Source organism: Papio anubis, chromosome 9 (assembly GCF_008728515.1).
Source record: "Papio anubis isolate 15944 chromosome 9, Panubis1.0, whole genome shotgun sequence".
NCBI classification, from domain to species: domain Eukaryota; kingdom Metazoa; phylum Chordata; class Mammalia; order Primates; family Cercopithecidae; genus Papio; species Papio anubis.
In genome coordinates this window covers 19884219-19908891 of record NC_044984.1, presented here as the reverse complement: position 1 = coordinate 19908891, position 24673 = coordinate 19884219, and the positions used below count along the sequence as shown (strand labels likewise).

At 35.7% G+C, this 24673-nt stretch overlaps 1 protein-coding gene across 1 annotated transcript in view; it reads right to left on the bottom strand.

Moving 5' to 3' along the window:
* Positions 1-24673, bottom strand: part of SLCO1B3 (solute carrier organic anion transporter family member 1B3) — a 109999-nt gene that overhangs the window by 25715 nt on the left and 59611 nt on the right. The window contains exons 8-12 of the mRNA XM_003906088.4: positions 17984-18226; positions 14023-14187; positions 12344-12539; positions 10977-11142; positions 8373-8557 (exon numbers count right to left, since the gene is read on the bottom strand). Of these exons, the coding sequence (XP_003906137.3) occupies positions 8373-8557; positions 10977-11142; positions 12344-12539; positions 14023-14187; positions 17984-18226 (955 nt within the window). The remainder of the gene's footprint in view (positions 1-8372; positions 8558-10976; positions 11143-12343; positions 12540-14022; positions 14188-17983; positions 18227-24673) is intronic.

Sequence of the window (24673 nt, the reverse complement as noted above, 5' to 3'; positions counted from 1 at the left end):
GAGTATAAACCTTACAGATCTCATTTTAAAATTACCTAATTGAGACTGCAAAGAAAATTAAGAAATAATTCAATATTACAGAAACAACCCTCAAAAATTAATACTGACCTTAAATATAAATAGAATGAACACTCCTCTTAAAAAATATAGTCTAACAGAATGAATTTTTAAAAATTCAACTATATGCTACATACAAGAAACTCACCTAACTCAAGTAACTTGTAAAGACCTTTTCAGACTCAAAGCAAAGGGGTGCAAAAAGATATTCTATGAAAATACAAACCAAATCTGAGCAGAAGTAGTTATACTTGGATTAGATAAAACAAATATCAAACCAAAAACCATAAATAATGACAAAGAAGGTTACTATATAAAGGATCAGTTAAGAAGATATGACAATTTGAACCATATGCACCCAATACTGGAGCACCCCAATTCATAAAACAAACACTACTGGACCTAAGGAAAACAAAATAGATAGCAATACAGTATTAGTGGGGTCTTTCAATAACCCACTGACATTAGGCAGATAATGGTAGCCAAAATTCAACAAAGAAACTTTTACAATGGACATTAGACCCAATGGACCTGACAAACATTTGCAGAACATTTTACCCTACCACCTCAGAATATACATTCTTCTCATGCACATATGAAACATTTTCAAAAATTGACCATATACCATGCCTAAAGGCAATACTCAATGATTTTTTAAAAATCAAAATAATATCAAGTTCCATTTCAGAATACAGTGGAATATGCAGTGGAATAAGACAGAAATTAGTTCCTAGAAGAATTCTCAACACTATAGAAATACATGAAAATTAAATAACCTGTTCCTGAACAATTATTTGGTCAATGATGAAAGCAAGGCAAAATTTTTTTTAAAAAAATTGAAATGACGCTGGATGTAGTGGCTCACTTAAGGTCAGGAGTTTGAGACCAGCCTAGCTAAAATGGTGAAACTCCATCTCTACTGCAAATGAAAAAAATTAGCTGGGTGTGGCGGCACATGTCTTTAATCCCAGCTGCTAAAGAGACTGAGGCAGGAGAATTGCTTGAACCTAAGAGGTAGAGGTTGCTGTGAGCCAAGATCACACCATTTCACTCCATCCTGAGTGACAGAGTGAGATTCTGTCTCAAAAAAACAAACAAAATTAAGAAATTGAAATGAATGAAAATAAAGACACAACATACCAAAACCTCTGAGATACAACAAGTCAATGCCAACAGGGAAGTTTTTAGAATTAAATGCCTACAACAAAAAGATAGAAGGATATCAAATTAACAATCTAATGTCATGCCTCACAGAACTAGTAAAACAAGAATAAACTGCACCCCAAGCTAGCAGAATATAGTAAATATTAAAGAACAAATCTAACAGAAATTTGGGCAAAAAATATTGCAAAGGATCTGTGAAATAAAAAGTTGTTATTTGAAAATATAAGTAAGGTAGACAGACTACCAGTAGATTAACCAAAAAAAGAAAGAAGATTCAAGTAAGTACAATCAGAAATATTAATGGTATCATTAAAACTATTACCATGGAAATATAAAATATCATCAGAGACTACTATGGCCATCTCTACATACACAAACCAGAAAACCTAGAGGAAACTGATAAATTCCTGGAAACATACAACTTCACAAGTTTGAACCAGGAAGAAATAGAAATCCTTAAAAGACCAATAATGAGTAATTAAATTGAATTAGTAATAATAAAAAAATATCTCCTTACGACAACAACAAAAAGCGCAGGACCAGAGAAAATTATTGCCAGATTCTGCCAGACCAAAAAGGAAGAAATAATACCAATTATACTAAAACTATTTCAAAAAATCAAGAGGGAAGGAATCCTCTTCAACTAATTCTATGAAGTCAGCATCATGCTGACACCAAAGGCAGGCAAGTACATGACAAATAAAAGAGAAAACTACACATCAATATCCCTGATGAACACAGATCCAAATATCCTCAAAAAAAAAAAAAAAAACCTCTAGAAAATAAAATTCAGCAGCACATCAAAAGGTTCATCACAATCAAAAGTGGACTTTTTCCTGAAATGCAAGGATGGTTCAATATATGAGAATCAAAAAATGTGATTTATAAAATTAACAGAAATTTCTTTTTTCAAAAAGCATATGATAAAATCAATTGATGCAGAAAAAAACATTTGATAAAATCCAGCATCCCTTTATGATAAAAACACTTACCAAACTAGGCATAGAAGAAAAATACTTTAAAATAATAAAAATCATATATATGACAAACCACAGTCAATAACAAACATACCAAATGGGGGAAAATTGTAAGCATTACTTCTAAGAATGGACCCAAGATGAGGATGCCCATTTTCACCACTCCTATTCAACATAGTATTGGAAGTCCTATCAGGAGCAATAAGGCAAGACAAAGGAATAAAAGGTCTCCAAATGGGAAAAGAAGAATTTGACTTATTCCTGTTCACTTATGATATAATCTTACACCTAGAAAACCCTAAAACTCCTCTGAAAGTCTCTTAGACTTGATAAACCACTTCAGTAAAGTTTCAGGATACGAAACCAATGTACAAAAATCAGTAGCATTTCCATACACCAATAATCATCAAGCTCAAAAACAAATCAACAACTGAATCCCATTTACAATAGATACAACAAATGGGAAAACATTTAAAATAATAGGTAAAAAAGTCTCTATGAGGAGAACTACAAAACACTGATGAAAAAGTTGTGTATGGCCTAAAAAAAATAGAAAAACATCTCATGTTCATGAATTGGAATAACAAATATTGTGTAAAACGACTATCCGGCCCAAAGCAATCTACAGATTCAACACAATTTTTATTAAATTACCTATGTAAATCCTAAAATCCATATGGAATCAAAAGAGTCTGACTAGCAAATTCATCCTAAGCAAAAAAATAAAGCTGAAGTTGTCACATTACCTGACTTCAAATTATACTACAAGTCTATAAGCCAAAATAAAATGGTACTAGTATAAAAATAGACACATAGATCAATGGAATAGAATAGAGAAGCCAGAAATAAAGTCTCATATCTACAACATACTGATTTTTGACAAAGTAACAAATATATATACAGTGGAGAAATGGTGCTGGGAAAATTGGAGAACCATATATACAGACATAAAATTGAACCCATATCTCTCATCATATATAAAAATTAACTCAAAATGGATTAAAAATCCCAGCACTTTGGGAGGCTGAGGCGGGTGGATCACGAGGTCAGGAGATCGAGACCATCCTGGATAACATGGTGAAACCCAGTCTCCACTAAAAATGGAAAAAATTAGCCAGGCATGATGGCAGGTACCTGTAGTCCCAGCTACTCGGGAGGCTGAGGCAGGAGAATGGTGTGAACCCGGGAGGCAGAGCTTGCAGTGAGCCGAGATTGCATCACTGCACTCCAACCTGGGCAACAGAGCAGACTCCATCTCAAAAAAAAAAAAAAAAGGATGATTTAAAGACTTAATTGTAAGGCCTGAAACTATAAAAATCCTAGGGGAAAACCTAGGAAAAACTTTTATGGACAATGGTCTAGGCAAAGAATTTATGACTACATCCTTAAAAGGAAATGCAACATAATAATATACCAATGGAACTTACTTAAACTACAAAATTTTTGTTCAGTAAAAAAAAATAGTAATAATCAAGAGAGTACACACACAACCCACAGAATGGGAGAAAAAATTTACAAACAATGCACCTGAAAAAGGGTTAATATCCAGAATCTACCAGGAACTCAAACAACTCAATGAAAAAAAAAGAAAAAAACCTCATTAAAAAGTGGGTAAAGGATATGAATAGACATTTTTCAAAAGAAGACATATAAATGGTCAATAAATATATAAAAATGCCCAACATCACTAATCATCAGATAAATGAAAATTAAAACCATAATGAGATATCATCCTTTTTTTTTTTTTTTTTTTTTTGAGACGGAGTCTTGCTCTGTCGCCCAGGCTGGAGTGCACTGGCCGGATCTCAGCTCACTGCAAGCTCTGCCTCCCGGGTTTAGGCCATTCTCCTGCCTCAGCCTCCCGAGTAGCTGGGACTACAGGTGCCCGCCACCATGCCCGGCTAGTTTTTTATATTTTTTAGTAGAGACGGGGTTTCACCATGTTAGCCAGGATGGTCTCGATCTCCTGACCTCGTGATCTGCCCGTCTTGGCCTCCCAAAGTGCTGGGATTACAGGCTTGAGCCACCGCGCCCGGCGAGATATCATCTTATACTCATCGGGATAGCTATTAATACAAAGTCAAAAGTGAAGAGATGTTGGTGAAGATGAGAAGAAAAGTGAATGCTTATACACTGTTGGTGGGAATGTTAATTAGTACAACCTCTATGGAAAACAGTATAGAGATTTCCTGGTGACCTAAAAATTGAACTACCATTTAATCCAGCAATCCCACCACAGGGTGTCTACCTAAAGACAAATAAATCATTTTATTAAAAAGACACCTCCTGACTTGTATGCTTATCACAGTACTAGTGACAAAGCAAAGTCATGGAATCACTAATCACTAAATTTCCATTCACTGATAATTAGATTAAAACATTGGTATATATGTATATACTATGGGATACTAGTCAGCAACAAAAAAATGAAATCATGTCTTTTTATAGCAATGTGGATAGAAATGGATGCCATTATCCTGAGTGAAATAAATCAGAAACAGAAAGTAAAAAATGCATGTACTTTCTTTGATGTGGGAGCTGAACAATGGGCACACAAGGATGTACAGAGTGGAATAACAGACATTGGAGACTCTAAAGTGTGGGAGGTTGGAAGGGAGTGGGAGGGAAGAAATACTACCCACTGAATAAAAAGTACACTATTCAGGTGATGGGAACATTAAACCCCAGACTTTACCACTGCCTCATATAATCCATGTTTCACAACTGTACTTGTATCTCTAAATCCATAAAAATGAAAAAATTTAAAACAACCAAAACCACCTTTTTGTTTCACCTCCCATCTTCATGCACTAGTTTTGTTTAGGTTAACAGTGATGAGCATATAATGAAATCCAATGGTCACTTTCTAGTCCCTAACTCCTATGAACTCTCAGCAGGCCTTGACATAGTTTCTTTATTCATTACTTCTTCATATATTCTTCACTGTGCTTCAAGGACATGATCCTTTCCCAGTTTTCCTCATAACTCATGGGACCTCCTCAGTTTCCTTCAGTGTCTTCTCCTTCTGTTATTAATCTCTAAAGTTAGAGTGCCTGTTGCTGTTCCTAGGATGTAGTTTCTATCTGTACCCAGGCCCTAGAACATCTCAATATGCAACTGGATTTAAATAGCATCTATTTATGTTGCAAACTCTAAGATTTGTGTCTATGGCTTTAATGATTTTCCTAAATGGTAGATTCTACATATTCATTGTTGGTAGATACCTAACAGGCAGCTCAGTTTTACAGGGATATAAGAAATCTTGCTTTAACACTTCCTCCGAACTACCCTTCCTTCATATTTTCCCTTTTGTTCAATAGTATCACCATCTTTCCAGAGCTCAAGCCAGAACCTTGGGATCATCCTTAAATTATCTTTCTCACATGCCACATTCAATCAACAAGCAAATCATATTGGCTTTGCCTTAGAAAATGAAACAAAACAAAGAATGAAGCACAAATATCTTCCCACTTTATCATAACCATGCTCAATAATAACTCATCGTGAAGAATGATCATAGCCTTCTGTTTTCCCTGATTTCATTCTTGTCTTCCAAAAACACATGCCATGCACAGTCAGAGTGATCTTCTCATTAGGTAAGCCATAAGCATTAGGTAACACTAATGCTTAAACCCTCTGGGGCTTCTGAACACACTTAGAATAAGCTCCAAAGCCTTTCCTCTGAACAATATAATCTGGACCATGCTAGCTCTGTCATTGTACTTCATACCTCTCTCTTCCTCACACACTTTTTTCTAACTTTGTATGTATCAAGTATGCTCCACACAAGGGCCTTTGTCTTTGCTCTACTTTGCCTAGCTTGTTCCTTTCCTGTCCTCATTTAGCATGGATTGTAGCTTCTCTCTTCATGTCTTCATTTAGGTCTCTTGTCATATAACTTTCAATGCACAATATCTGAACTAGTGTCTCTTACCTATCCCCACTTTTTCTATCTTCTGACTCTGATTTATTTTTCTTTCTAGTGCTTCACATTTACTCTGGTTTACATATTTACTTGCTTATTTGTTTATTAGTTCTTCTGTATACATTCACTCTCCATCCCCTATCCCCACTGGATGCTAATGAAGTTTTATCATTTTCATTCACATTTGCATCTTCAGTGCATGGATCTGTGGCTGACACACATAATGAATATGTACTGGATGAGTAAATGTTTACACTCCTGCTCAGTCTAGTTTTAGCAATAGCCTTAATAAAATGAAGTTTATATTTTCATTCTCTAGTCAACTTTAGAAAACTTTTCTTAAAAAAAATAAATAAATACAAAGGAAATCAAAGGCTGGTGAGAAGTTAATAAATGCTTTGATAAGTGGTGATGTTGATTTAATCACTTTTTAATCGGATAAAGCATAACTATATTCAAGAATGGAACAATGTTTTTAAAACTCTCCTTTTCTCATGAAAAGGTTTCAATTAAGAAGCTAAAACATGCTGAGATGTAAACTAGTATGAAATTTTGAGGTGAATTTTTATAAGTTAATGAATTTGTAATTTGGAAATATAGAAGGCTTCTTCTGAATAGACATTTTATATTAAGATGAAGCTATACTTATGGAATATTTACAGTACGGATTTTAATAAAATTTGCAGGCAGGGTGAAAATATAACAACTGCAAACTTACTTAGTTTACAGGTTTATATTCATGTTAACAAAAGTTAAAACACATTGTTGGTTGCTTTTTTTTTTTTTTTTTTGAGACGGAGTCTGGCTCTGTGGCCCAGACTGGAGTGCAGTGGCGCGATCTCAGCTCACTGCAAGCTCCGCCTCCCAGGTTCTCACCATTCTCCTGCCTCAGCCTCTCGAGTAGCTGAGACTACAGGCGCCCGCCACCACGCCCAGCTAATTTTTTTTTTTTTTGTATTTTTAGTAGAGACGGGGTTTCACTGTGTTAGCCAGGATGGTCTCGATCTCCTGACCTCGTGATCCACCTGCCTCGGCCTCCCAAAGTACTGGGATTACAGGCGTGAGTCACCGTGCCCGGCCTACTTTTTTTTTTCTACCATGTCGTGCTGTTGACTGGCCGTGAACTTATGATCAACTAGTAGGTTTTAAAAGTACAATTAAATGTTACCCCTGGTCACTCTACTTATCACGTATATTTTTAAGATCTACATGCATGTCTTTACATGTTTCCAGTTTTAGGTGATTGAGTGCTTATCCTGGCCAGTAGGGCACACATTATCTGCTTCCTGGCTAACTCTCCAAACATCATCTGCCATACCCTCTCACTCAGTGTGTTCCTGTAAACTGGCTTCTTTTCATTCCTCAAAAATTCTAGCTCTTTCCTGTCTTAAGGAAACAAGACCTAGACCCTCTCCCTGAAAGCCCTTCATTTGGCTTTTTCTTTACCTCTTTAGATATAATGTCACTTCTTTTGAGATGTACTCTGTGAATCTTTCCCGTCACATCCCCTTACTTTAATCCTAAATTTAATGTCTCTTTTTATTCCTTTAATTGGAAGTCTTTTCCCTTATTAAGACAAAGAGCAATGTGTAATTATGTGTTTATTTTTATACTTATTTGTTTCACATCAGTCTTGTCATTTTCTAAGCTGTGAGACAACAGGTACCTTATTGGTTTTACTTACTAAGAAATATTCATCATATCCTGTCTAAAAAACTGTCTAATAAGTGAAAAAAGGAATGAATTATTTACACATATTTTTCTTATGTCTACAAGGGTATCGTGAGATGCCAGGTCAACAGCCATGCTGTGGGTGAACTGAAAGCATTAGAATTTCATTACAAATTGAAGTTTATATTTACACCTGGTTGCTAAATGTTTTCTTCAATGAAATCAACAGATGATTTACTCTAACTGGCTCATTAGGATGCAACGCAACTCAAAATTAAAAGTTCTTTTACAATCACCCAAAGATTCTTCTACTATCGAGACAATTGTCAATCAGTGTGTGCCTTAAGATTTTTATTAAGAGAAGAAAGTATAGAGCCTAGATTTGACAATGGAAGTATTGGAAACAAAAATTATTAATGATGGCATTGAAAGATCAAAGTAATTCTAAGAAAATGCATTATCAAAGAATTAAAAATTGACAAAATATGAATTTGAGCGCAAAATACGTAAAAATATGCCTATCATTAGGTGTGTTTTAGTCTAATATACGTGACAATGTTTCAAAGCGTCATACTTACTTCACAATCAGCAAGATACCTACGGTACCTCCTGTTGCAGAGAACAAAGAGTTTATGACTTGAATTGCAACATAGATGTAAAATTTCCTTGTACACGCATCATCTCTTGGGCATTCACCCAAGTGCGCTGAGTAATTTCTGTTCCGGAGACCAGTTACTTCCACACAGCTACAGTTATAAAACACCTAAAAATAGTTTTTGAAATATTACCAAGTACATTTGCCAAATACAACAGGGCTATGAATACATTCCATTATATTTAAGGAAGTCTCAAACTAAAATATTTACAGTTTAAAAAATGTTATAAAAATATAGTTGCTTAATACTGAAAGGCAAAATAGCTTCCTGAATTTAGGAAGTTAAAATTAGTGTATGAAATTCTGTATATAATTTTTTCATTAATATACAGTGTTTAAAATATTTCTCTTCCACCTGCATTTACTTTCTAAAATACACATTCTTACTCTCTTTGACAGGTTCTAAGTATTAGTGACTTACTCCGGGAAAGAACTACCAAAGAATCCAGAAAATATAGCAGTTTGAAAAGGGACAAAATCTAGCCACTCATGAAAATGGGACAGAGTGCGGGGGAAATAGAGCCAGGCACGGGTGCCAGAATTCTACTTAAGAAGACAAAAGCAACATTCAAGACCATAAGGACAGGTAATGAAACATATTATATTATTACTAGAAAGATTTAACACAAAAGAATGTCCTGGCTAATGGTTAGAGTATAGAAGAGGAATATTAGGAACAAGCGATTTTAGAGATTTCATCAGGTAGGCAGTGTATGTTGTTAGGTGGCTTTAATAAATTCTGCTCTGATTCTACACTAAAGATTTAAGTTCATCTTGAACCTACTACTGCTAAAGACTATTTACTGAAGGAGAACTTGTAAAAGAATTGACCAGGTGCGGTCACTCACACCTGTAATCCCAGCACTTTGGGAGGCTGAGGCAGGCAGATCATGAGGTCAAGAGTTAAGAGACCAGTCTGGTCAACATAGTGAAACCCCGTCTCTACTAAAGATACAAAAAAATTAGCCAGGCGTGGTGGTGCACACCTGTAATCCCAGCTACTTGGGAGGCTGAGGCAGGAGAATCACTTAAACCCAGGAGGTGGAGGTTGCAGTGAGCCGAGACCGTGCCATTGCACTCCAGCCTGGATGACAAGGCGAGACTCCATCTCAAAAAAAAAAAAAAAAAAAAGGAAAGAAAAAGAAAAAGAAAAAAAGAATTTAAATCCATACTTGTATGGTTCAAGAAAGATTTCTTTTACCTTTTTTTTTTCAATAGGAATAATATGGAGGAATCTTTTATGGAGCAAGCACATTGGCCAATGAAACCAAACTTTGATACAGAGAGCATTATTTTAACAATTTTACTGAGGATTTAGTAAAGGAACTTTGCAGTAGCCCCCCCACGGTATAGCCATTGCCACTATTAAGATGATGTCTCCATGTAGACAGAGCTCTCTTTAGGATACTAACATCATGTATCTTTCAGGTCTTCACTACTGGACAATGTGTGACTAGGGATTAAATGGGGCACCCTTACTGAAAGGTACTATAACTGATGAATATGAGATGTGAGCTTTTAAGTATAGTCTTTGGGCCACATATGTGCAAGTTTATTAAAGTTGTAGCCTATCTTCAAGGAAACTAGGATGCTTTATTCTTCAAATTTCTCCATGCCATTTAATTGGTAGGACATTGGGCAAGGGAAAGATAGAAAATGTTTAGAATTGAAGCATGGAAGAGTGTGGTAGAGAGTCATAATCACAGCTGACTATATTGCTAATGTTGGAAATAGGGAAAGGGCCTGAAAAACAGTTATGCAACTTTGTGAGATGTTGAATTGATTGTAGGTATGGGGAACAGCATACCTAATTTCCAATCATTGGGAGTTACCCAGGATATTGGGAAAAATCCATGTGTCACATGGGGGGGGAAAAAAAAGCCTTTCAGTTAAGAAAGAAATGGAATTTCCAACGGATATGTTGGCAATCAGTGAGCAGGATACTAAATTATACTGAGTAAAAGAAGTGCCAGCTTTGGGAACATCAAAATAGGAAATCAAGAATAGGGAATTCGAGTAAACATGAAGCCTTGATTAATTTCTTAGAAAGTCCAAGACCACAGTGAGTCCCTAGCTAAACTTATCAGGATTTGTATATATTAAAATGCAAATAGATCGTTGTCCTCATAAAGTGGGTAATGCTGACAACTGGCTAATTCTGAACTTTCCCCTAACTTCCAAAGGGTAAAGTGATTCCAAATTAATACAAATCATGTGCTTTAGTCAAATGAGAGACTTCTTAGATACCCTAAATGCATTCAAATTCTAACAGGTCATATTCTTAAAATCTCAAGAAAAAAAGTGGGTAATCTCTAATTAGAAATCAAGTAACAGAGAAGTCTGATTGTGTCCTAAGCAGAGTTTTATATGAAGCTTTGTTTATAATTCACAGCTATCATGAGGACAGATAACACTGGAATCTTTTATCTTTTTATTGGAGACCTTAGTTATAGGAAGATTTGATAAGTAATTATTAAATCTGTGATTTTAATTAAGGAGAGGAGAAAAAGCAAAAACTAATACTCACTGTAGACTTCTTAATACCACTTAAAGATTTGCATCCTGCTAGACAAGGTGACAGGTAAGTTATTCCATTGTTCCCACAGACTGGTTCCCATTGACTTTCATCACAATTGCACTCTGAGTTGCAATAAGAAAGTGGTACATCTATATGAGATGCCACTGAATTATTTCTGAAAATATATGATAGAAATATATGAAAAAAAGAGAAAGAGGAAGTAGAGAAGGAGGAGAAGAGAGCGACGAGGGGATAAGGAGAGGGGAAATAGAGGAGGAGGAAGAGAAGGGGAAAAGAAGAGAAATAAGAGAAGGGGTTTTCCTTTAATTAGAGAAATCTGATTTGCTGACGTCAAAATGGCAATTTTTGTAATGCTTATTGACTTTTAACTCTCCTTCTTTACCAAGACATGACTTATGACCTAGAAAAAGTAAAACTTAAAAAAGAAATAAAAGAGGTTAGATAAGACTTAGACAAGAGGTCTTTATCATTCTATCAAAGAAACTTTACATTAGATAAGTAACTTCATTTTTCTGAGATTCACTTTCTCTTCGGGGAGGTAATGGCATTAGATTGACGTTCGTCTCAGCTCACTTTAAAATTCTCTGAATCTACGCATGTTAGTTAACATTGTTGAATTTTGCAATCTGTATTTTAACTACATAAAAAAAGAATTCGATGTGGTTAAAGCTGAACCTCTGAGGAATAAAAAATAATAGAATCAGTTGAAAAAGGATTAAAAAAAGTGTATATTTTTTGAATAAAACTATATTGTTTATACTGATTTACTTTATAATATAGTTATAAATTACAAGACATTTTATATTTTGACTAAAATTATAAAATATGTTATTTGTATGTTTAAGCTTAAAGATTTCAAGTTATTTGTTTTGCAAAGATATGATAATTATTGAGGATTTATGAAATATCTTCAAATGAGTATATAATTTAAATTAAGAAAAATAAGTAGATTGTTAATTTAGAAAATACATTATGAATAATTTGATTTAATGACATCTGATACCTCTAATATCTCAAATTTGTGTCTTAATCTTAACATTGCTAGCCATATAATGTGTATATTTCTCTAAATCTTACTTTTACATCTATAAAATTGGGGTAAAAGTGTCCACCACTCATTTTAATTACCCATAAATTATAGGTGTTATTATTTCAATCTATGTAGTTTTTCCTTAAGGAATAAAACAAATTTTTATCATCTTAAGAAATGGACATTTTAAGAATTTGAAAATTGAAATTTCTCTCAATTAAAATAAAGTTTAATTACAATTGTTTTCTACCCTATTTTACTTGCACATAATCTTTTAATTCAATGGTTAACATATCACACAATTTATATAGCAATATATACAAACCCATCATAGGTCAAGGTTAGGCCGGCAACTGATTTGCTTTCACAGATTAGAGGGAAATAAATAAGTTGAAACAAGAAGGATATTATCGAAGTAAGAAGTGAAAATTTGGCAATTCCAACTAAAGACAATTTGAATTTTTTAATGATATATCCTCCTAAAAACATTCCAGTTGCAATCGTAGGAATGGTTATGACTCCTAGAAATAAAAGAAGAGAAAAAAGCTATCATTATATGAATATGGTTTTTCTGATATGTCTTTATTTATAGAATACAGTGTATATCAACCAAATTCACCCTTTCTTATTTCTTTAAGAGAAGGGTGGTGAACCCGGAAGGCGGAGTTTGCAGTGAGCTGCGATCCGGCCACTGCACTCCAGCCCAGGCGACAGAGCGAGACTCCATCTCCAAAAAAATAAAAAAGAGAAGGGTGGCACACTAGGGTGGAGGTAAGGGACAAGTATACCATATGAGAGACAAAAATAATTTATTTTGGCTAATTATGAGGGGTTGGCTTCCTCACGAGCAAAAGGCAGTGGCTAAGAATATTTATGTGTCTAAAACGGTTATTTCTATGAGGAGCTTTCTTTCTTTTTTTTTTTTTTGGCAATCAACAACAACAAACAAAATCTTTCCTCCTCTGAGATTTCTATCCCACCACCTAAAATCCTTTACATCTCTCAAAACAGAGTTTCAATCCTCAATAACTCACTCCAATTTTGCCCAAGGCTTTAGAATTAAATTCTTGAACTAATCTCTTTATTATTCATAAAACACATATATACCCTGATATGATAAAAAATGTCTACATACAGGATTAAAAATGATTGATCCCTCTTACAACTTTTCCATTTCACGGTCCTGTAAGTGTTATTACAGGTGAAGATTCCTCTAACAAAAAATTCAAGCGAGGTTGTTGCGAGTCAAAACTTAATCTTTCAGTTTAAACCTGTCAGTTCAACAGGGAGATCATCCAGAAGCCTGTTCCAATGCTTCAGTATATAGATTTTCTAATTAGTACTTTCCTATGTACATATGACCTAGATACCTACCATTTGATACATTGTTTAACTCATCAAATATTTATGAAATTTCTACAAGATTTCTACAATACTGGAGTTGTGAGAAAAGTGATATAAGATAAAATTTCCTTAAGGAGAAGGTCTCAATATGACTTTGAAAATAGGTATTGTAGCAAAAAAAAAAAAAAAAAAAACCCTCTCTAAAATATGATATTTGTTTTCAATCATGCATATTTTGTAATGCATTTAAATTGATTCTCCTTCTGAAAACATTAATATGATGTGTTTTATAAGTAGCTGAGGCCTTATTTCAGTCCATGAATTATAGGATTATAAGGGTTATATTATAAAAGGGTTTGTCTTAGGATCTCAGTACTATAAGATCCAATTATGCAGATACCACATCTACATGTTTTATTCACAAGCAATTTTTTTTCTTTACAATTTCACCTATAGAATTAAACTCACCTAACATGAGATGCAACCTCAAATGCAGAACGACGACGATATCACAAGATGGAGAAATTTTGTAAAGTTTGAGAGATAGTAAGATTATATTCAGTAAAATATAAAATCACCTTCATAATAAAATGTGACTTGGAACACAAGTACTCAGGAGTGTTTCATTTATCAAGCAAACAGGTAAAAAATATGTCTTACCCAACAAAAAGTTAGCCTGAGATGCAGACTGACCATACTGTTGCTCCATATATTTAAAGATGTAAGTAAAAGAACCAATAAAGCTGCTTATTTGTAACAATGTCAAAAGCACGAACATAACATACAGGGGATTGGTAAGGAGGCTTTTCAAAGACTGGAAAAAACCTATAGAGTTATAAAAATAAGATATTTCAATAATAAAATATATACTAATATCTGAATTTTGTAAATATAAGTTATATAAGACTTAAAGTTACAAAAGACATAACACAGAGACAGTACCCTGCAATCCTACTGTCAAGTTTTTAATATATTCTTTCAGTATTTTCCATATGTATATTATTATCTATTTCTTTCCTTCATTTTAACCTCAAATAGGATGATACATAAATGGTATTTTTTATCTTGCTTTGTTCACTTAATATTTGGTTATCTTTGGCACTTTACCATACTATTAGATATAGACTAATTCACCTATTCATTTATTCAACAAATGTTTGGTTTTCAATTGGGTACCAGGCAATATGCTTAGTGTCCAAGAAACAAAAAAAAAGTGAATCAGAAATGTGATGTTCACCAGGTGCAGTGGCTCACGCCTGTAATCCGAGTACTTTGGGAGGCTGAGGCGTGCAGATCGCCTGAGCCCAGGGGTTACAGACCAGACTGGGCAACATGATGAAATCCCCTCTCTACAGAAAATACACAAATTAACTGAGCATGGTGGGGCATGCATGTAGTCCCAGTTACTTGGGGGGCTGAGGTGGGAGGATCGTGTGAGACAGGGAGGTTGAGGCTGCAGTGAGCCATATTCATACCACTACACTCCATCCTGAGAGACAGGGACAGACCCTGTCACAAAAAAAAGGAAGGAAGGAAGGAAGGAAGGAAGGAAGGAAGGAAGGAAGGAGGGGAGGGAGGGGGGGAGGGGGGGGGGGGAGGGGGGGGGGAGGGAGGGAGGAAGAGAAATGTGATGTCCTTTATTTATTAGCATTTAACATAATTATATTAAAACTATAATTGTTAAAAATAAATTTAAATTAAAGATAGTATAATCTAAGACACAGAAATAACAGCACTAACATTAAAAAATTTTACAGAAAACATTAGTATGAGGGCTCAGACCTCTTTTTCCCTGGTATATAGCTTGTGTACCATCAAATACTGCCTCAGTATATCTGGCAGTATTATAAATTCCTTATAGTAAGATGCAAGAAGGTGAGGCAGGGGATAACGATGTTGATCTCAAGTGACATTACGACAGTAATAGTACAACAACCTATGCCTACAAGTAGGTGCAGTAATAAACTTTTAACTTCTGTCCATGACAGAAATTATGTGATCTGGGTCTGTGATTGCCAACTCAATCAGCCATAATATGAGATAAAAGTGGAAGGAACTATTTAGAACAACAGGAAGTTTCAGAATACAGCAAGAAAGTCTGAGATATGGTTACTGAGAGATGGATGATATGGGCTTTGAAAGATCTTGCTCTCCATAGACCTTTAAAGATTTTCATTAGATATGGACAGTACATTCAAACGGTAACAAATAAATACTTTGTTTCCTCTGATTATAATAATAAGGAAAGACAGGGAAATGGCACAGAACAGAAAAGAGTTAAGAAAATGTATAGCAGGAATAAAAAATATTTACAGTTGTTAAAACAAAGCGCCAAACTTCCCTCCTTAAGTCTCCCCAGTGAGGAAGAATCACCACTGATGTGTGAGGCATTCTAAGAGAGTCGTGACCTTTGCTCAAAATAAATGGAACATGTGGATTAACCAAATTGTTAAAGTTTTGAGGTAAACAGGAACTCGGATGTCACATAAACTGAACTTCCATACAATCATAACTCACTATATGTTGATCCATTAAAAAATGGATCAATAAACAACTCAAGTGACATTACGCTACCTCAGAGGAATTTGCTCAACTTTTGAAGAATTCTCATTGTTTACATGTTGTCTTTGTAACGAACTGAAATTTTCTTTGCCTTCTGATCAATTAGTCTTAGTTCTACTCAAGAATGTATAGAATAAATCTAATTTGTTTTTCTGACTATAGGTACTTAGTATTTTAACCATTCCTAATGGGCACCTAATTAAAATTCGCTTTACTATTCACGTCATTACCCTTAAAGAAAAAAAAGCTCATAATACAGACAATGTTTACAGTTGCCCCTTTATTTGCACCTTATTATCTTCTTTATTCTTTTTGGGCTCACAGTCAACCCTGGTCCTTATTGGTTTAGAAAATCCATTAATTGGCCGGGTGCGGTGGCTCATGCCTGTAATCCCAGCACTTTGGGAGGCCAAGGTGGGTGGATTGCCTCAGCTCAGGAGTTCTAGACCAGCCTGGGCAACATGGTGAAACCCCGACTTTACTAAAATACAAAAAAATTAGCTGGAAATGGCGGCGTGCACCTGTAGTCTCAGCTACTCTATAGGCTGAGGCAGGAGAATTGCTTGAACCTAGGGGGCAGAGGTTGCAGTGAGCCCAAGATCACGCCACTGCACTCCAGCCTGGGCGACAGAGTGAGACTCCGTCTCAAAAAAAAAAAAAGAAAAAAAAATCATTAATTGTTATGGATTGGATTAGATAAAGTAGAAACATAGCATAGACAAAATAAAAAATCCTTGATATGCTATTTTTAGTATGCATGTTAAACTATAAAAACTCATTAATGATGTGCTGGTAAACATTTAACAACAGATTCATTGGGAAATAAACCCAATTTGTAATATTTTTCCATTTCCATGGTAACACATGATGGTAAATTCTCCTACCACGGACAATTTACAGCTACCTACGCAGCTGAAATTGAGGAATCCACTCTAATGAGTGAATATACAAGGCTCCAGCATCCCATTGCTCTTGGGTTAGTGTGGTGGAGAGGAGAAAATAACAACAACAACAAAGGTAAGTGAAAGAACTGATGAGAGAAAGAATATGGGTTACTTTGGAAAGGTTGTAAGCTTACTTCAATGAAAACCTGAAAAAGTGCCAAGGGTTTAGGTGCTGGTTGCACTGCTTCAGGTTTTACTGCTTCACCATTTCTCCCTAAAACTGCTAACTAAAACTGAAAACTGCTGTCAATACCTTACCATTTCAAATATCTTGCTCTGACAGCTGCTAGATCATTCTCTTGATTACTGCTTCTCAATGGTTCACCATTAGCCCATGTGACTTATATTCAAAAGAGTTACGACTATCAAGTGCTAAAGAATCCTAATTCACATTATTGACTCCAAATATCTTAATTACTGATGTTGCTTTTCACTTCATTTTTGAATACTTAAGTAAGATTATATATGTGTATATATACATTTTTAATTCATATATACATTAATTTAATTTAATAAGATATATATAATTTTAATTACCAAGAAAAATAATCTTGCTCTAATTACCTAGACAGACTCCTCTCCTGACTTCCTTCTCCTTATTTCATCTCTACACCTGAGAATAGTTAAATATAACCTACTATAGTACTTAAGATACTTTATTACAATGATCTATATACTTCTCATTATCATCCACTAAGTTCTCAAAAAATAAAGGCAACGTTCTATTACCAGGGAATAGTATGATGGCTGGTATCATTTGTTAAATAAATAAATGAATGAAATATTATAATCCTTTTAACCCTCACAGTTTATACTATATTATATTAAAATGAATATGTACTCTTTGGCTTATAAGGAACAGATGTTAATAGCTTCGATTGGTTTCTGTCTTCTAAACAGCAGAAACCTAATCCTCTTCCCCTTTTTATGTGCTCAAGACATACTTGTTAATTTTAATAGGAGTTTTAGAAAAAATAATTCAGCTAAATTTAGTGGAGAAGCAAGCTAACTGTAGATGATTTGAGTATGCTTTATTTATTTATTTATTTTTTACTCACTCCTCCCTTTCATTGAGATTAACAATTCTAAGTTGACAATTAATGTTAAATACTTACCAGTCACATTTTTTGTAACTTTTTTTCCTCGGTTGGTCAAATTAGCTGTTTGACTTCTTTCATCATTTGTTTTCAGCACATGCAAAGAGAGTGAAACTTTTCTTTCTTTTTGTGGTTTATTTGGATTTTGGGGCAAGAAAAAAAATGGTATGGAAGAAGTAATGGAAAACAGTCCAGACACAAGGAAACCAAGCCACCAAGCTCCAACCCAACGAGAGTCCTTAGGAGTTATCCTGATAGTGCCTAGGAGAAACAGTTAGAAGAAGCCAGTCAAAAATCATTTTGAAATACAGTAGGTTCTGGGAAATAATGATAATGATTGCAGTCTTCCACAGATGAAGGAAGTAAACTATATGTTTACTTTCAATTCTAAAACACTATTTTCTTCTTTTCATGTTTTGTTATCTCTGAGACTAGGTTGATGACATCTTGCAATTGCTGTTGTCCAGGAATCAGTCATGACACTGTTCACATTGCCTGAGCTTGTGTGCACATGGTGGCTTTTCAGATTTCATGACTGGACAGCTGTCACCATTGGACATTTAACTCTTCAGACCATTTAATAACTATTCATGGAAGAAATATGAATCCTCACTGTTGTCTGACAATGCTGGAATCATCTGATGAGGTCAAGAAAGCATCAGCAATAAAATTTAAGCAGCTGGCAAAAAATACTTAGAGACAATAAACACCACCACCACACCACTATCCACACCACCCTAACCACCCAGGAACCTGATTTGCAGCTCTCCAGATAGCACAGAGGATGAGAAACTACGCAAAATGAAAATCTGAGTTTAAGAGTAACCCAGAAATATTGTACTCTAAATGTTAGAGATCATTTAACCGTTTTATTTCAACTATATTTCCCTTAAAGTATGTATAAGAGTAATGTGTAAATGCTATATCTCAAGTGTAAATGAGTTATTTTAGTAGGTAGAAAATATACAGTTTAAGTAATAGGAAGGCATCCACGAAATATCAGCAAGATACCAGAATAGGAAGCACTAGATACCCTTTTCTCCATGAACATACTAATTCAACAGTAATATTCAGATCAATTTCATTTGTGAGAAATACAGAAACTAATTGAGAGACTCCTATACATCAGCAAAATACAAAACCAGATACATAAAAACCAGTAAGATAATCGGAGACACCCTCTTGCCATTCTCCTCCTCAGTATTGTACCACACAATTGGGAAAAACTAACAGTTTAAACTGGCACGTGGACACTTGACACAGCTCTTCCCTCCGGCTTAACACAGAGTGAATGTGTGAGAGAAAAAGAAAAAAAACAACAACAAAAAAAACATGTGGCAATTCCTCAAGGATCTAGAACCAGAAATACCATTTGATCCAGGAATCCCTTTACTGGGTATATACGCAAAGGAATATAAATCATTCTATTATAAAGATACATACACAGGTATGTTTCTTGCAGCACTATTCACATTAGCAAAAGTCATGGAACCAACCCAAATACCCATCAATGATAGACTGGATAAAGAAAATGTGGTACATATACACCACGCAATACTATGCAACCATTAAAAGGAAGGAGATCATGTTCTTTGCAGGGACATGCATGACGCTGAAAGTCATTATCCTCAGCAAACTAACATGGTACAGAAAACCAAACACTGCATGTTCTCACTTACAAGTGGCAGCTGAACACTAGAACACATAAACACAGAGAGGGCTACAACACACACCAGGGCCTGTCATGGGGACAGAAGGAGGGAGAGCATCAGGACAAATAGCTAATGCATGTGGGGCTTAATACCTAGGTGATGGGTTAATAGGCGCAGCAAACCACCATTGCACATGTTTATGTAACACACCTGTACATTCTGCACATATATCCCAGAACTTAAAGTAAAATAAAATTTAAAAAAAAAATGCTCCCAGCTTATCCTTGGGGAGAGAAAGGGTTGGACTGCACATTCAACATTTCAACCTTTCCAAGTGCTACTTAATGGATTGGCTTCTATCTCATCTGCCTCAAAGTGCTGACAGGATCCAGCATATGCCAGTCACCTGGGAACTACAGAGAATAAAGATGAGCCAGTATGTGGACATTTATCACAGATCCTGCCCCCTAGCTTAGTGCAGAGTGAGCAGGCAAAAACAGACAAAAACAGAAACAAAATTCAAGCTTTTAGCTCTTCCATGGGGAAGCAAAGATTTGGACCACACGTATAACATTTCATCTTTTCTGAATTCTACTTAAGGAAAGGTATTTTGTCTTCCTTGTCTCTGGGTTAGGCATACACTTGGTCCCTGGGTACTACAAAGAACACAAAAATGATGATTTAAACTAGCACATGGGCACTTGTCACAGCTCCTCCTGCCGCTAGATTTAAGCAGAGTGATGAGGTAAGAAACCCCAGCTTCCAAATTCTCCGTGGGAAGGGAAAGAGTTGGACAGCATGCCAAATATTCAAACTTTCCTAAGAGTTGACTAAGGACTGTCTTCTGTCTCAAATGTGTAAAGGTGCTGATAAGACCCTGCATAAGCTACATGCCTGGGGGATCCTAAGACAAAGATAGCAGTTTGGATGACCATGAAAGTTTGAGAGGCCCAAGAAGATATGGCTGGGCTGATTGATGAAGCTTTTCTCCTATAATAAGGTCCGTCCATGAAGAGTTGGAGAGGTGATTCTTTTTTTCTAATGCATAGATTGCAAAATATTTTTTTCTAATATCAGCTTAGCCACAGGAAAATAGGGCACCAGACAGAGTTTTGAGGTCCTAACTCATGGACAACAGTTGTAGGCATATCCTGGCCCAAAAAGGAATCCACTGCATTGAAGAGAAGCACCCACTCCTGGCGGCATTTATCATCAGTTGACTAAAGAGCCCTCAGGCCCTGAATAACCAGCAGCAGTATCAAACTAATACACTGCGGGCCTTGGGCTCTGAGATTTGCTGACTTCAGGTGTGACCGAGCACATTCCCAGCTGTGGTGGCTATGGTGAAAGACTCCTTCTGTTTAAGAGAAGTGGTGGAAAAATAAAGGGGACTTTGTCTTGCACCTTAGGTACCAGCTCAGCTACAGTAGAGTAGAGCAACAAGAAGGCTTTTGGGGTCCCTGAGTCCAGGACTAAGCTCTTAGACACTTTTTCTAGACCTGCCCTGGGCCACAGGCAAGTGTAGAAATGCTGTCCAATAGCCTAGTCCTGAATTAAGAGACACATTGCCCTGAAGGATGAGTCTCTGAGACCTGGCAGCATTCATAATAACCTGACTGAAGAGTCCTAGAGCTTTAACTGAACATGGGTGGTGGCCTGGCAGAATCTTCCTTGGGCCTGTGGTGGCGGTGGACACAGGGAGAGGCTCCTCTGCCTGTGGCAAAAGGAGAGACGAGCAAAAAGAACTTTGTGCTGTGTTTTGGGTGCCAGTGTAGCCACAGTAGAATAGAACATCTATTATAGGTAAATTGCTAAGGTTTTTTGCTCCAAACCTTGGCTCTTAGCATCTGTAGGCCAGCCTGAGGCCTAGGGGAACTCACTGCACTGAAGGGAAAGACACAAACCTGGCCAGCTTGGCCAACTACTGATTGTAGAGCCCTTGAGCTTGAGTTAACATAGATCATAGCCCGATAGTAGTTACAGAAGGCCTTGGCCAAGACACAGTGCTGTACTGGCTTCAGGTCTTACCCAGTACAGTCTCAGTTGGGGGGGCACAAGGATGCTTGCATCAGTGAACCTCCAGTTCCAGGCAGCTCAGCACAGAAAGAGTAAGACTACATTTACTTTGGAGAAAGTAGGGGAAGAGAACAAGAGTCTCTGCCTAATAATCCAGTGAATTCTTCCATATACTTTCCAAGGTCACCAAGGCAGTACCTCTCCAAGACTGTAAAAACCACAGTATTATTGAGGTTGTGGCCAAAGTCCCTTCATATACCTAAAAAGCCTAGTAAAGAAGGATGGGTAAAAACAAACCCAGACTACAAAGACCACAATAAATACCTAAGTCATCAATGCCCAGACACTGATGAATAACATAAGCACTAAGATCAGCCAGGAAAACATGACCTCACCAGACAAATTAAATAAGGCACCAGGGAACAATCCTGGTGAAAGAGACATATGTGATCGTTCAAACAGAGAATTCAACATAGCTGTTCTGAAGAAACTCAAAGAAATTCAAGATAACACAGAGAAGGAATTCAGAAACTATCAGATAATTTAACAAAGAGACTGAAATAATTAATGCCAATACTACTCAAACCATTCCAAAAAATGGAGGAGGAGGGAATACTTCCAAACTCATTCTGTGAGGCCAATATTACCCCGATACAAAAACCAGACAAACACACATCAAAAAAAGAAAACTACAAGCCAATTTCTCTGATGAATATTGATGCAAATATCCTCAACGAAATAGTAACAAACCAAATTCAACAATATATTAGAATGATCATTCATCATGACCAAGTGGGATTTATCCTGGGATCCAAGGTTAGTTCAACATACGCAAATCAATAAATCTGATACGTTATATAAACAGAATGAAAGGTAAAAATCCTATGATCGTTTCAATTGATGCTAAAAAAGCACTTGATAAAATTCAACATCCCTTCATAATAAAAGCCCTCAAAAATCTGGGTATAGAAGGAACATACCTACCCAAATATATCCACAGATCCAAATTCATATGAAACTAACAAATGACCTCAAAGCCAAAGAAACCTTGAGAAAGAATGAAGATGATGGTTCACACTTCCTGACTACAAATATATGTCAAAGCTAAAGTAATTAATACATTACAGTATTGGCATAAAGATAGATATATAGACCAATAGAATGGAATACAGAGTCCAGAGAAATCTGTGTGTATACAGTCATCTGATCTTTGACAAGCGATCACAATAGTGAAATAATTGTTTCTCTCACAAATGGTGTTGAGAAAAGTGGATATTCACATACAAGAGAATGATGTTATACCGTTGTATATACTGAAAAAATAAACTCAGACTGTGTTGAAGACTAAAATTTAAAACTAGAAACTATAAAATTCTTAGAATAGAACTTAGAGAAAGAGTTTCATTACATTTGTCTTGACAATAATTCATGGATGTACCACCAAAAGCACAGGCAATAAAAGCAAAATTAGACAAATGGAACTGGTCAAACTAAAAAGCTTCTGCCCAGCAAAAGAAATAATCAACAGAGTGAAAAGGCAACACAAACAATAAGAGAAAATATTCATAAAGCATATATGTGATAAGGTGTTAATTTCTAAAATGTACAAAAAATTCCTGCAACTCCATAGCACAAGAATATAATTACCTGATTTAAGAATAGGTGAAAGACCTGAATAGAAATATCTCCAAAGAAGATATAGAAGTGAACAACAGGTACATGAAAAGATATCCAGCATCACTTATTATCATGGTAATGCAAATCAAAAGCACAATTACATATCACCATACACCCATTAGGATGGCTATCAAAAATAAAGAAGGAGAAAAGTGTTGGCATAGATGTGGAGATATTTGAACACTTATATACTGCTGGTAGAATGCAAAATCGTGCACCCAGTATAAAAAATAGTATGAAGTTTCCTTGAAAAATTAAATATAGAACGACCATACGATGGAGCAATCTCACTTCTGGGTGTATATCCAAAATAATCGAAATCAGGATCTCACAGAGATATTTGCAGTTACATGTTCATTGCAGCACTCTTCACAACAGTCTAAATGTGAAAACAACCTAATATTTACAGAGAAATGAATAAAGAAAATGTGATCTATACATATAATGGAATACTAGTCACCCTGAAACAGAAAGGACATCCTGCAATATGTGATAACATGGATGAACTTTGTCAACATTGTGCTAAGTGAAATAGGCCAGTCACAGAAGAACAAATACTGAGTGGTTACATTTATGTGAGGCATACAAAAGAGTCAAACTCATGAAAGCAGAAAGTAGAATGGTGATTTCCAGTGGTTGTGGGAAAGGGGAAAGAGGGACTTCCCAGTTAATGGGTATAAAAAGTTTCATTTATACAAGATGAGTAAGCTCTAGAGATCTGCTGAACAACATTGTGCCTGTAGTTAATAATCCTGAATTGTACAGTCAATGTTTGAATAACATGGGATTTAGGGTGGCTTACCCTCCACACAGGTGACAATCCGTGTATAACTTTTAGTTCCCCCAAAACTTAACTTGAATCTGTAGATATATTTGGGTAGGTATGTTCCTTCTATCCCCAGATTTTTTGGGGCTTTGATTAGGAAGGGATGTTGAATGTTATCAAGTGCTTTTTTAGCACTAATAGTCTACTGTTGGCCAGAATTCTTACCAATAGCATAAACGGTCAACATATATTTTGCATGTTGTATGTATTATAAATTGTATTATTTGTATAAATTAAGCAGGAGAAAATGACATTTAGAAAATCACAAGGAAATGTGTTTACTATTCATTAAGTGGAAGTGGATCATCATAAAGCTTTTCATCCTCATCTCTTCACATTGAGTAGGTGGAGGAGGAGGAAGGGGAGGTATTGTTCTTGCTTTCTCTAGGGTAGTAGAGGCAGAGGCAGTGGAGGAAGTAAAAAGGAAGACAGAAAAGGCAAGTATACACAGTGTGACTTTACAGAAATACATCATAATTTCTATTTGACTTTGTTGCTTTATCATTTCTCTTAAAATGTTTCTATATGGTACCAATC